At 41.4% G+C, this 15,280-nt stretch overlaps 1 protein-coding gene across 2 annotated transcripts in view; it reads left to right on the top strand.

Annotated features, from left to right (window-relative positions):
* Window positions 1-15,280, top strand: part of plppr5b (phospholipid phosphatase related 5b) — a 97,941-nt gene that overhangs the window by 65,017 nt on the left and 17,644 nt on the right. The window contains exons 4-6 of one of the 2 annotated variants that reach the window (XM_005947523.3): window positions 1,149-1,325; window positions 2,900-3,034; window positions 10,892-12,777. In XM_005947523.3, the coding sequence (XP_005947585.1) occupies window positions 1,149-1,325; window positions 2,900-3,034; window positions 10,892-11,023 (444 nt within the window). In that variant the 3' untranslated portion in view covers window positions 11,024-12,777. Of the gene's footprint in view, window positions 1-1,148; window positions 1,326-2,899; window positions 3,035-10,891; window positions 12,778-15,280 lie in introns of those variants that run through there. The other variant, XM_005947524.3, reaches the window with a different exon arrangement.

Below are 15,280 nucleotides of genomic sequence, written 5' to 3'. Positions count from 1 at the left end.
TACAGGCCATTTACCATTTACATATCTGTACATAGCATTTTATGTTTGGGGGGCTATATGGGGCTGCATGGCATCAACGCATTAGCGTGGTTAGCTCGTTAGCGCCGTGCAGCCCCTCACACAGGGTGATCTGTGGTAATTGGCTAATGGAGATTTGCCGCGTTAATGCGATTATGGCGTGAACCTCATTTTAATGAGATTAACGCTGACAGCACTAACATAAGCATAAAAGTGTACTGAACAATCACACAAAAGCTGCCTTGGCTGGTTGTCGACCTAGCTTTCAAAGAAGATCCAGGATGGCAGTAAATAACAGGATGGATGCAAACAGCTCGTGATTCACTTTCAACTTCCATCCATCCATTCTTCATTTTGAGCAAATATTTACCTACAGACAACTTTAAAAGTAAAGAATCTGATTTAGTATGCTTTTTATTAAGTTTGTTTTCAAATACTGACAGAAATATAAACTTTTTTGTTCTGTAGTTTCTTTGTTGTAAATAAATCTCATGGAAAGCCTGTTTATTTCCCTTTAATGGTGCTACATCTGTCAGAAAAAATGCATTTGTAGGTTTTAATTAAATTATGTTGTCTGTGCCCATGAAAAACTTGCCAAATCTTCTGTGGCAATGCCAAACACCTGATACTGCTATTGACTCGTTTTGAGTTTCCCCTAGCCAACTTGCCATAAATCCTGATTGAAGAATAGGATGCCACGTGAGTGTTTCTTCCACATACTACTCAGGCTTTTGTTTGTTAAATGGATAGATTGTTAAATTGCCAGTATGTCTTGTTTCTTCAGACTTCAATCAGCTAATCCAATAAACAACATCAAACAAGAGTCAGTAACAGAATAAGCTGTTTGGCATTGGCAGATTTGGCAAGTTTTTCATGGGTGCAGCACACATACTCAACCACCCACTAAGAGAAAATTTACAGGCTTTCCCACAAGTATAAGCTTTACTGTGAAAAAAAAAGTTCTTACAAGAAAGAAATGATCAACCAAATACAAACTTCCGTACTTTTTGTTCCATGTTTAGCTGCATTTTGGGATAATATAGAATGGAGTGAAGCCAGTGATGTTACAAGACATTTCTGATGATTTAATGCTTGCTTCTCTCTGTCCTTGTATGTCTCTTTCCCTGCAGATGTATGTGACATGTACCGTGCAGGCAAAAGGCACTCGTCTGGCTAAGCCAGTGTTGTCTCTCGGGCTAATGTGTCTGGCCTTCCTCACTGGTTTGAACCGTGTGGCTGAATACCGCAACCACTGGTCAGATGTCATCGCTGGCTTTATCATTGGCACTGCCATTGCCACTTTCCTGGTGAGACTCGTACCCAAAGCTCATGTGTACTGTAAACTGATTGAAATAACTGATTTAAGAAAGTTTTTTATTACTCCTCAGCCATAAAAAGCTGATTGGAGTTTGTGAATGCAATAAAAATAAATAACTAGTCTGTCAAATGGAATAAAGTCTGTTCCTTCAAATATATTTAATTCCTTTACAACTCCAATCTGGAAAGTTAAACATATTAGTGTTTGTAGTATATCAGGGTTGTTTCAAATGGGTGTACATTTGTGTGGGATTAATGGAGACTCCGTCATTTTTAGAAACTCCCACCATGCTGTCAGAAAGGAGCTGATATATAACAAATTTCCCACATGTGGGACTTATAAAGGTTTATCTTACCTTAAGTTTATCTTACAGTGATGCTTTTAAAGCATACATGTTGTTTGATGCTTGAGCTAATGAATGATAGGTCAGAAATCTCTATATTAGTGCGTAGTGCCTGTTCTATGGCCATACCCAGAGGGTATGTTTTAACCATCCTGAGATGTATTGTAGCCTGTTGGCTAAGATGTAGTGGTGAAAGTTAGGCAGATCTAGTTCTCCTTTATCTTTAGTCCTTTGGAGTTTTTTTATGCTAATCCTGGGTGGGTTTATCTTTCCACAAGAATTTAGAAATAGATTAATCCAGAGATGTAAACCACTCTGGTTTGCATAATTTGCACACTGTTAGAACTCTGATCTACCACCACATATTTTAAAAACAACGAGGGTTTTTACAGTCAGAAACATGGATGTGCCATCGGCTCCCCCGTGTCACCTATTGTAGCCAACCTTTACATGGAGGAAGTGGGGAAAAAAGGTTCTTGGCTCTTTTAAAGGGAGAGTACCCAGCCACTGGTACAGATATGTAGACAGCACCAAGGTCAAAATCAAAACCAAAGATGTAGAATCTTTCACTGCTTACATCAACGCTATGGAGAAAAACATTAAGTTCACAGCCACTTCACAAATGCATGGCACAACATAGAAGAGCCATCTCCACGGGTAGACTCGGCAGTCCATCTGCATCTTAAGGATAAAGGACACTCTTTCGAGGATGCCAATGTTCACATTTTGGACAGAGAGGACAGATGGTTTGAAAGAGGAGTGAAAGAAGCATCTATGTCCACTGTGAGCGACCATCTTTGAACAGAGGCGGTGGTTTACGACACCAACTGTCTGCCATCATTGGCATCGTTGGGGAATAAGTGTGGAGAACAGCCGAACACAAGATCACCCTGGAGGAAAACTCCCCTCCAGCAACCCTGCCCCCTGGAAAATGGTTCAGGTCCTGGGGACACACTGCCGCAGAACAGGGGTAATACCTGAGGTTCAGTGGAGACAGCAACCTGGGATGCAGGACTCTCTGAAGCAGGGGATGGAACTGGCATAGGCATGGTGGACCATTTCTTTTCTTAAAAGATTCACAGAAAAGAAGACCAGACACCAACTGGGGAGGATCAGAAAGACGAACGCAAAAACTATATATTTTGTTGGTACTGTGTGTATGTGCCACATTGGCCATAGAACCATACTAATTTAAAGATGTGTTATATTTGCGCTTGTAGGTGGTGTGTGTGGTCCATAACTTCAAAGGGAAGTTACTACTGAGCGAGGAGTCACTAGTGGAGCAGCGGCCCAATATAGCCATGTTAAACATAGGCCAAGGGGAGAGTCCGCTGGAGAAGTACATCACCTCACAGGTTGGTACTGCCCAACAGAGCACACTGCTAAAATACTTCATCACAATTTCACACTTTAAGAAATTGAAGCTAGTTGTTTAAAAAAAGAAATAAGTTTATAAATCAATGGACAGGAATAAATGTTGGTGTCTTAGTTAAAGACTTGTGTGATCAAGAAATATTACCTCCGAAGTCAAACATCAGCCTCAAATGGGGAAAGGAGAAGTTTAATATGCTAAGGTAACCTTAAGAGGTGTAAAAACTGTCAAGACACAATGTTGGATTATACAAACGCTATAAAAATCTAAAGAGTTAGGCTGTGTGACTTTTAAAGATACCACTTACTGTAGATAAAGTCAGGAACTTAAATACAATCATATATGACACCCTGGGTAAATGCAGAACATCAACTCAAGCATGTGTGTTAGATTTTAAATACAGTGATAATGGGACTAGTGTCTTCAACCATCATTGGTAGAACGTTGGAATGTGTGCAAAAGCTGATGCATTTAAATCCACTGTATCTGATGTATGTATTAGTGTAGAAAACATATTTGACTCAGTCTGCATACCAAGCAAAAATACAAGTCATGTGTAGCATGATTCCAATGTTAGGACACTTTGATCTAACTTCTACTACAGTGTTCTGGATCGTACAGTGCCGTGAAAAGTCCCGTAGCTGATCACACATGTTTCAGATCACCAAAGAAATGTATAATATTATACAAAGATAACACAGGTAAATGCAAAAAGCAGTTTGTACAACTGGCCTATATGAAAAAGCAGCCCCCCCTACAATTAATAACTGGTTGTGTCACTGATGCATATCAAGCAATTTTCACTCTTTCACGTAGAGTCTCATAGGCTTGCATACCTGAGCTTCTGTCCATGAATAAATCAATCATCATTTAAAAACATTTTGTATTTACAAAATGTATTTGCATTAAAATAATGCAAACAACATTCTGGCAGCAATGTTTCATCCTATATTGATCTGCCATTTCCATAAGAAATAAATTAATGAAGGAGACAGAATCTAAAAATCTCCACTGAAACCCAGACTGTTGATTTGGTACATCTGGTCTGCTTAATAAGAGTTAAATGTGACATGAGAGGAGTCATCTACAATCACTCTGCAGAGTAAATGCATCAAAGTATCAAATGAAAAACATGTTATGTTGCTAACAGTCAGTGCAGCACACTGTAGTGCAACAGGAAGTCACCGATTGGGTGAATTCTGTGTGTGGGTTCGTGGTGCATCAGGCTGCACCAACTGACAGTAAATTTTAATCAGGATGACACAGTTCAAGTGGAAACTATTCCATGAAGTGTGTTACGGGAGCCATCAGAGGCTCTACAGGTTCCTCTTCCCTCTCCACAGTATGGACAACCTTGTGTCACCCCCACATGCAACACATATACCATATTTCCCTGTCTGTCGTCAACACACCTCCATACATTGTCCCATCAACTTATTAAACCCTGGCCAATCTATTCCCAGAAACAGGGCAAGCGTTTGGGAGCTAGCAGCAGCCTCAATTCTGTGCTTTCTGCCCTTGTACCACCTGGCCATCCTGCATGAGCGGGCACTTATTTCCCTTCTACAGCCACACCACTAATCATACCTCACTGCCATGATGCCCATGTTGAAAATCCTGATTAACCATACTTAAATGAGTAAAGTTGCGACATTACATAATACATAAAAGTTTTTTCATGTAATGATTTTTGAAAACTACTTGCATCATCTCCGTTTATTGTTAACATGTGTACATCAGCAAATGCTAGCTGTATCAAGGGAACCACCAGGACTCCATCACATGACAGTTCAGAAAGTTTATTGAAGTGAGGATTGAAGCCCAATCCAAAGCATAAGAACTTAGTGATGTTTCCACAGGGCACATTTTTCCAAGTATTGGCAGCCAAACCAAGATACCAGGAAAAGGTGAGTGATCACTAGCAGCTGTGTGGAGACCAAGGGCAGGAACGTGGGATGAGGCCCATCCCACCCAATGCAAACTAACAGACATCCATACATTCACACACACGCACTGAGGACTGAGGAACCAATGAGAGCCTCCAGGCGACCCACCAATCCTATAATAAAAAAAATAACATTAAAGGGAAAACATGAAACATCATATAAAAAAAAGTTCTCAGCAGTTAAATTGCTGCGCCCTCCTCTGGTCATTGTGGTCAGGGGCTCCATGCTGGCTTCTGTCCACCTGCAGCTCATCCTCGACCGGCATTCTTTGCTACATCATATCCTAATCCACAGCATGATCAGCACCTTTGGCTGGTGGTTATGCTTAGGGTGAATCTACTGGCAAAAGAGAGCCAGCTGAGGTGTTTGGCAGAGTGGAGTTAGGCAAGGTTCATTTACTCAATCACAGCAATCAGTGAATGTTCTGCTCCCTCTGTTCCCTAAAGGTTTGCAAACCCCAGGAATTGCTGAAGCTGTATCCTGTTTTGGGGGTACTTCTGAAATTCTGACTCCATGTTCAGACCATGGAAATCAAAAAAATCTGATTTATCCTCTCTTTTTTCTACAAAGAAGAAATCCAGCAGGCGGAGAATAGGAGCAGCTAGTGAGTCTGTGATACTTTCTCCAAAGCCTCTCGTTCATGTTTTATGAGACTGTACACACATCTTGAAAACAACAGAGCATCAGGAAGCAAATCAATACAGCAGTCATATGGCCGGTATGGAGGGAGAGAGAGAAAGAGCTGTGTTTACTGAAAATGTCAGCTAGCCCATGATATACACCAGGGACAAAAGACAGATCAGGCAGGTAGACAGGCTAGGAACACAAACTAACTTTAAACAGTTTTGGTGACTACTGAGACTCCAGACAGAGATACAATTATTGTTCCAATCTATATTTGGACTATGAGTGCTAAGCCAAGAGTCTTCAAGAACCAGGGGAGTGCTAGGATCATTGAAAAGGAAAAGACTAATTTGGTAGAATGCTCTAGCTCTAATTTGGCCCTTTTTTTACTCTACCTGAGCACTCGAAGCAACTTGCCCCATTCACTCATGCACTTCTTCATATGCTTTTTTTGTTGTTGTTATAAATATGTGCTTTCTAACTAATATCCAATGGATGCAGCCAGGAAATGAACTACCAACCTTGTGATTACTAGATAACCTCTACTTCCTGAGCTACAGCCACTCCTTTTTTGAACATGATTGCCAGACAAAGCGAGACAGAGACTGATCAATAAAATTCTGTTCGGCGTCTCAGTCACCAAATTCTTGGACTAAATAGGTGCAATTGTTGACAACTAGTTTAGCAGGCACCAAAAGTCTTGGTAGGGAAGTGTCACTGTTTATTTTGCCCACCAGTATCCCAGCAGTTACTGACAGACAACACACTGGACATCAAACAGGGCTATAGGGTTAAACCACTACCACACCTGGGGAAGTCTAACCACACATTACTGTTTTTGATCCTGGAATGTATCCCACTCATCAAAACTGCTACAAAAAATAGCACAAAGACAGTCAAAACTTGGCCAGACGGAGCCTCTTAGCAGTTGTAGGAATGTTTCAGCAAGACATACTGGGATATTTTAGAACATGGAAGTGTTTTGTGACAGTGTACTATGCTACATCAGGAACTGCATAGACATTGTCACAGAGGATAAACACATTTAAATCCATCCCAACCAGAAGCCCTGGATGATCTAGGAGGTCCAGAGCCTGCTGAAGGACAGGAACACCGCCTTCAAGTCTGGTGACGTGGCTCTGTACATCAAAGCCTGTGCCAACCAGAAGAGAAGCATCCATGAGGCAAAGTCAGACTACAAGAAAAAGATTGAAGAACACATGGACAGCAATTAAAGCAAGCAGGTCTGGCAGAGGAACTGACCGTCTACTTTGCCCGGTTTGAGGTGGGATCATAAGAGTCAGCTGGATCCTATCCTGATACCATCAAAAGTCCCATTCTCACAGTGGAGGAGCACAATGTGAGGTGCACGCTGCATGCCGTCAACCCTTGGAAGGCAGCTGGATCTGACGGCATCTCACGTACTGAAGGACTGTACAGGCAAACTGGCTGGGGTCTTCGCGAGGATATTCAACCAGTCCCTGTTTTAGTCGGTTGTCCGACCCTGCTTGAAGTTGTCTGTCATCGTCCCTCTGGCCAAAAAACAAATCATCACCAGTTTCAATGACTACAGGCCAGTAGCTTTGACTCCTGTGGTGATGAAGTACTCATCAGGAACCACATTATGTTCTTCATTTCTACCACATTCAATCCATACCAGTTTGCCTACAGAGATAATAGGTCTACTGATGTTACTGTGGCCACAGCTCTCCATGCTGTTCTGTCCCACTGGCCACACTCCACTTGCCTTTGGCCAATGAGACCACCTACAGGGATGAGGTGGAGCATCTGACAGTGTGGTGTAGAAAACACAACTTGTTCCTGTACACTGCAAACACCAAGGGGCCTGTTGTGGACTTCCGCTTTTTGGGAGTCAACATCAGCGAGGATCTGATCTGGGAAATGCACACTGCTGAGGTAATGAAGAAGAGACTGCTTTCTGAGCATTCTCACAAAGAATAACATCCCTGAAAAATGGTGGGTGTCCTTCTATTGCTGCACAGTAGAAATAATCCTGGCATTTTTTCCAGCTGCACAGTAGAACAGAAGAAAGAGCTCCACAGGGTTATCCAGATATAGTCAGCCATCTTCTGCTCTCACTTGAAGAACTGCACAGGTCTCAAGAACATTAATAAAATCCTTTAATCCTTTAAAGAGACCCAACTTATCCTGGTCATGTACTGTTTGAACATCTACCTTTAGGAGGATACCTAGGTATTTAAAGAAAAATGCACCCTTAGAGAGCAAACGTTTCTTAGGAGGAAAGATGGCCAGAGGTTCTTGTAATCTTCAGGCAGCATTGCATTAAAAACAGGCATGATCCTGTTGTGGATATCACTGCATAGACTCACAAGCATTTCCAGAAATCATTGTCTATGGTTCGCTGTGCCATTCAAAGGTTAAAGCTCTGTCACACAAAGAAGAAGCCATGTTCAAAAATAAATGTTCTATGTTTAATTGTGAAAAGAAGATAGGTTTATGTGATTTTAAAATTATTCTATTATTTGTATTTATATTTTGCACTTTAAAAAAAAGAGTTATCTATTTGCACACTGATCCCCTTATAGTTGGAGCAAACCCTGCAGTCCCCCATTTTAAAGATAGGAACCACAATCCCAGTGTGTCAATCCAGAGATACTCCACGCAACATTGTGGAGGTGTGTCAACCACGACAGCCCTACAACATCCAATCCTCAATTGAAGTCAGAAGTGCTCCAACCACACTATGCACAATATGGATACAGCACCGCTTTACTCTCTGGAGTCACCTGACAGTTTGCCTGAATCACTTTGAGTCACTCCAAAAGTCTTTTTTCTGTGGCCTCACAAAACTTCTCCCCACCCCGAGTTTCTGCATTAAGTCCTGCCCGAGCAAGGTGCGCTTGGCCTGCTGGTACACATCGGCTGCCGCCGAAGTCCCACAGATTAGCCTTTCTCCACCTGATGCTGCCCTTAATCTGGTTCAGGGGTTACCACCTCAACAGGCACCAACCACCTTGCGGTCGCAGCTCAGTGCAGAAGTACATCAGTAAGGTGCTACACATGGTCCATGGTCCATTCAGACTCAGTTCAGTCTACATCACAATACTGTTGAAGCTCTGCTGGAGGTGGGAGTTAAAGATGTCTCGGACAAGGGGCTCTGCTAGGCATTCCAAGTGCACCTTCACTGTATGTTTAGATGTGCCAGGTCTGTCCAGCATCCTGTCTCGCCACCTGATCCAACTCACCACCAGGTGGTGATTAGCTGACAGTTCAGTCCCTCTCTTCAGCAAAGTATCCCGAACATTCGGCCACAGATCTGATAATAAGAATACAAAATCAATTAACGACCGGCGGCATGGGGTATCCTGGTGATATGTGCATTCGTGGGAAAACTGTGGTTTGCACAGAAGTCCAATAACAGAACACCGCTTGGGTTCTCACCAAGGGCATCTTCAGACTAGGACAGAGTCAAGCCCCAGACTCTCATCCTAACACACTAGCTCAGGCTCTTTCCCCAACAGAAAGGTGACAGTCCATATCTCAATCACAAGCCCTCATGCACCCCAGGGGCTTGGCCACTACAGGGGTTTTGCCCACAAGGATTTGTGACCTGTAGTTGGGATTGGTCCGCCAAGGGCTCCGCGCTTTGCTGCCTGGCACACGTTGCACCTGATCCCTACAGCGCCTTCTGCAGGGGGTGGGCCTACAGGAGGGTGGGCCTATGACCCTTCTGCACCTGACTGGGCCCCATTGGATGAGGCCCAGCCAACAGGCGCTCACCTCCCCAGGCCCATCTCCAAGGCCTGGCATAGGTAACACTATCCCAGGCAGGGCCAACTGTTGTCTTGATGTGACACATATAATCACTGTTTGTCTGGCCCCTCACCCTGGACCCTACCAGGGGGCAAAATCCCCCGACCTGGGATCCCAGGGAAACATAAACCCCTGCACACCCTCTCGTGTTCGGGTCAAATCTGACCGATGTACAAATGAAAAAACTCATAAACATTGTGTTTTATATCCGATTGCCTCGAGGCCTTATGACGTCCTCCAAACTATGCACTTGAACATATAAAAGTGATGAGCACCTCTTTCGTTGAATTTTGAGTGTTTTAATCAATTTTGTCACACCTGTGGTGTTCCCAGTCTAAGGTCACCGCCATAGAAAATGAATGAGAAACCCCCCCCCCCCCACCCCACCCCTTTGGCCTCTGACCCCCTGAATGGGTCACTGAATGACAAAATGAAAGACCCACTTTTACGACCTACTGAACAACCCACTGAATGTCCCATTGAATGAACACTGAACGACTCATTGAACGACCCATTGAGCTGAGTTTGGTGGTGAAAAATGTCTCTTGTGTTTTTTTAGAGCTGTTAAAACTAACCGGTGAATTTTGACCGGGAACACCAAAGTAAGGGTGGGTGAACACAACCAGAGGGTTAATAGTAACTGATCTTTAATGTCCTCAAATCAAATGAGAGTAGTATATATTTTTGTTTCTTAAAAACACTTAATGAATAATTAAAGGAAAAGCTACCACTTCCAGCACTACTGTCACCAAAACCTGTTACAGTAGTTAACTACTAACTAATTAATTTTTAAACTAATGTTGGAAATTGAAAGCAAAGGGCAGATTTGCAGACAGGTGTGAACAAAAATGCAAAGCTTTAGGTAGGCTATTTTCAGATTCCAGAATTACAGAATCCATTGTAAGGAAACCAAAATACACAGCACTTCTTTAACAGGCAGGGACATGCGGGTTTGATAACAGAAACTGAGACAAAGACTGAGTTGAAGACAACGTTATTTATACACAAAAGGATAATCAGAGAATTGGACAAGGGAGGGTAACAAGGTGCAGCTGAAGATAATCAAATGAGATTTGGGGTGGGGGAGTGGGCAAACCTGACTCATTAGGATAAGACAGAAAACACTGAGGGAACAATATAAACTGTAGTGTAAACTGGAACTAATAAACTAATAAGGCTCAGCATATATGAAAATCTAACAATTAACAAGAACCAAACTAAGAACCAAACAGAGAACATATTAAATAAGGAATTCAAAATCCAGAAATCATAAAATAATCAGCAGCATTGACAGAATTCGTAGATGTTTACACTGTGACCCATTAGTTGTACATTTTGATACACAAACTAGTATCAAAATCGCAATGTTGGATGTTGCCATTTGTTTTGTTTTTTTGTTTGTTTGTTTTTTTGCCATTTGTTGCCACTTGTTGCCACACAGACACACACTCATGAACACATTGCTGCTGCTGCAGGAGACGGATGATGAAGATGAAGGCTCTTGCAACATTAAGGAGTGCCTCGAGGCCTTCCTGCGCTGGCTGCGAGGTCTCAGCTGGTTCAAGTGGCTCAGGAACAAAAGGCAAATAAATTACTCTGTGAAGTGATGTGAGCTCTGCCAGATTCAATGTCACACTTCCTTCTGTTCTTTCTTTGCAATATGTCATACAACTGGCTGATATTTTGCTGTAGCTATCGTTCAGTCTGAGTGCTTTCTGTTTTACACCTACAATAAGAGAACCTACTTTTGGCTGCCCCCTGTCACAAGGGGTCACTCTGCATGTTTGATGTGTCTGACTGTATGTTTGGGCTTTTCCTTATGCTACTGTTTTAACTTGGATCTGTTTAGATGCTTCTCCAAATGTGGCCCATACCCACATCTTTCTATGGGCCACTTGGCCTTCTTTGGTGGCTCACTCATATGAAAAGTGTCTGGTGTTTTTTTCTGTCTTAAATGTTACAAAGTTCTCTGGTACTTATATTTAGAAAAGTTGCATATTGAATCATGTAACACACAATGTTCAGCATTATTATTGCTGACCTCCATAACCCTCATAAATCCCTCTAAATGCTGTTATCGGATTTATTTATAACATAGTGGTTCTTGTGAATAATGTGGTCACAAATATGCAGGATTAAGTACCATAGTAGATATTATACACAAGTGGCTATCCCAAGTACACTGAAAATCATTGTATAACAAAAATTAGTGGTGTCCCAACAGAAGTTTTCCAGGATTTACAAAGCTGAACTATTTTCAGCCCACAGAAGCTGTTTAAAACTGAAGCATGACAGCAGTCGGAATAATTTACTGAGGAAGAAATTTAGGAGTTGCTACAACCCCAGTTCCAGAAACTTAAAATTAAAAGAAAATAAAAATAGTAGAGTGCGGTGATTTTTTTTAATACCATAAAATACCTCTGTACAACAGGGCCAAAAACCAAAAACATTTGGAGCCCCCATGATCTTCAGGGCTCCCTCAGGCAGCAATTCATTTAAAAGGCACGATTCTGCCATGATGCTGCACAGTGGGAAACATAATCCCAATTCGACTTTTGGAGACATGTTACTGCCTCAAATTGACTGAATGAATAAGGACAACAAGAGAAGTGTGCATGTCGGTGGGAGAAGGTAATGTCGAGCAGGGGATATGCATCCATCAAGATAGAAATATGCAATATGGTAGAAAATGCAGAAACCAGAGAGACGAGAAGCAGGTCAGACGAGGGGCTCCAAAAGCTGGGGGAGCAACCACAGTGCTGCAGGACCGGGCTGAGTCATCTGAAACAGGTGAGGAAAACCCTGGGATGGAGAAGGTACCCAAACAGATGACCGAGGCAAACGGCAAAACCTTAATGCTTTGCAGCAACTGTTGGAGGTGATATATAAGGGAACTGCCAAGAGCAAGCTCAACAGCCTTTGGAAGTTCATCTTCGAGGTCTGCAGAGAGATGTTTGGTGAGCTTAGGAGGAGTGAGCCCACAGCCCCAAGGAAAGGCAGAAGAGAGAGAGATGGAACAACTGACCAAAGACTGACGCCAACTCCGTCGCAACTGTAGGAAAGCAGCACCCCATGACAAAGCCAGCTTGAAGGAGCTGTGGGACAAGCTCAAACAAAATCACACCAGGTTGCAGAGAGTGGAGAGAATTGGAAAGAGAAAGACAAAATAAGAGAAAGAGAGAACTAGAGCTTCATCAGGGATCCCTTTGGGCTTGCTTGAGAGTTGCTGGATGAAAAGAGGATTGGCAACCTAATCATCAATAAGGAGGCGCTGGAGTGATACATCAAGAAGCAGGAACTCCAGCAACACTTGAGGGAAGACGAACAACTTTAATAATTGACCAACGTGTTTCGGCTTGTGGCCTTCATCAGGGTCATAGTAAAACATTGTAAAAAAATTCCTTAAATACAAGACAGGAAACAGAAAAAAATTCTAATTAACCAGTCAAAGCTTCATAGATAGGTCAGCTGACATACACTCAAAAAAAATGAAATTGGGTTGTTGTTAAATTTACAAAATTCACTGCACTGCACTGTCAAAGCACCCAAGAAGGTCTTGGGTTCAAATCTGCAATCTGGCCAAGTTTGCAGTGGGTTCTCTCTGAGTACTCTGGTTTCCTGCCACAGTTAAAGTCATGCAGTAATTAGGGTTAAGTTAATTGGTGTTTCTCAAATATCTGTGAACATGAGGGCAAATGGTTGTCTGTCTCTCTGTGATAGACTGGTGACCTGTCCAGTATTCTGACTCCCACCCTGTCACATCCGGGATAGGCCCCAGCCTCACTGCAACCCTGGTAAAGATAAGAGGACGGATGGAGTGCAAGTTATTATAAATCCATTAACATTTTATGTTAACCAGACTCTAGACTTTGTTGAACACTCCAAAAAAATAACTCTTTAAATGAACTTAAAATAAATGGATTAATAAATGGATTTCTATTACGAATAAGCATGTTTTGTTGCACTAACGTCATTTGCATGGGTTGGATCAAATCAGTTAAATTAAGTTGGACACAACTGTAGTAAAACAGTTGATTCATCATTAATTAATCAAGTTAGTCCAACTCAAGTACATTAAGTTGGAATAACAGAATTGCATAATGCTAAAATAAAGCAATTTAATTACGTGGAAATTCTTAGATTTTTTTTTATGTTCATTCAAAGAGTTATTTTTTTGAGTGTATAATAGGCACGTTTGAACTTAGAAAACAAGATTACATCATAACATGGGAACACATTTGTTAAAAGATCCTTATTTATGTCTCTAAAATGTAAAATCTAGACTTAAAATGTGGACTTAAAGTGAGATGTCTAGAACGCTACTCCTTTGGTTAAAATAATTAAAAAAAAAAAAAAAAGGGGGGTGTTGTTCATAAAAACTCATTGATAGAAAAGTCCTCATTCATACCTCAGGGGTGCAGACTCTTAAAACAGAATATCCAAAATGCTTCTCTTTTTTCAGATAAAATTTATATTGGCACCTCTTTGGTCTATGCCTCGGAAAAATAATGGTGAATTTGGATGTTTATCATTGAAGTGTCTTGCAACAGGGCTGGTTAAATCATTCCTCTTGATCGAGCTTCTGTGTTTGTTAATTCGATCCTTCAGAGGGCGGGATGTTTCTCCTATATATATTTTATTGCATGGGCACTGTATCATGTAGATTACATTGTTAGTTCTGCATGTAATAAAGCCCTTTATGGCAATGGTTTTGTCACCTATAGGGTCTTTGAATGATTTAACATTTTTGGTGTATTGACAATTAATGCCATGTCCAGAAAGTTAATTTCTTCAGTGCTGTAATTGAGGGTGAAACGTAAGCCTGCAAAGTGTCCATTAAGGAATTCTACAAACTTTAGTAATATAGAGACTGGTCCTTTCCAGAGTAGAAACACGTCATCTATATAACGTTTCCAAGACACAATGAATGATAAATAAGGGTTATTTTGGTGATTATATAGAATTTGTTCTTCCAGATGACCAACAAAAAGGCAGGCAAAACTGGGGGCCATTTTGGTTCCCATTGCAGTGCCAGAGATCTGAAGGTATGGTGTGTTGTTAAAAAAGAAATAGTTCCTTTTAAGGACAAAGGCAGCCAGCCTTGTTAGGAAGGAACTAGATGGTATTTTAGTACACCTAGTCTCAAGGAAATGCACGTTTTTTCTTTCTTTTTTTAATTATTATCATTTTAACCAAAGAAGGAGTAGCGTTCTAGACATCTCACTTTAAGTCCACATTTTAAGTCTAGATTTTACATTTTAGAGACATAAATAAGGATCTTTTAACAAATGTGTTCCCATGTTATGATGTAATCTTGTTTTCTAAGTTCAAACGTGCTTTTACCATTAAAGACTGTCCTTTTTTTTTTTTTTTTTCTTCTGTGTATATTTATAGCATCCTCCTTATGCATTTCATGCATGTGTTATTTTCAGGCATATGGGGGTTATGTGACCCCCCTCCTCCTCATCAGTAATGATCTAGTCCGGTATTTACTTGGGCGTGACTTAGCCAATTAACCAATACCTACCTATTATATGTCAGCTGACCTATCTATGAAGTTTTGACTGGTTAATTAGAATTTTTTTCTGTTTCCTGTCTTGTATTTAAGCAATTTTTACAATGTTTTACTATGACCCTGATGAAGGCCACAAGCCGAAACGCGTTGGTCAATTATTCAAGTTGTTCATCTTCCCTCAAGTGTTGCTGGAGTTCCTGCTTTGTGAATTCTTTCATCCTCTCCATGCACCTTGGAAACAGGTGAAGTTGTCAAGGTCAAGGTCAGATTTATTTATATAGCACATTTCCAACAGCCTATGCTGCACAAAGTGCTTAACAATAACAATAAAATTAAAAATCTTCGTCCG

This window comes from Haplochromis burtoni, unplaced genomic scaffold, assembly GCF_018398535.1.
Source record: "Haplochromis burtoni strain Fernald_Lab_line unplaced genomic scaffold, NCSU_Asbu1 Contig_521, whole genome shotgun sequence".
Classification (NCBI taxonomy): domain Eukaryota; kingdom Metazoa; phylum Chordata; class Actinopteri; order Cichliformes; family Cichlidae; genus Haplochromis; species Haplochromis burtoni.
Note: the sequence above shows the minus strand (reverse complement) of the source record. Positions and strands in the feature narration are given on the sequence as shown.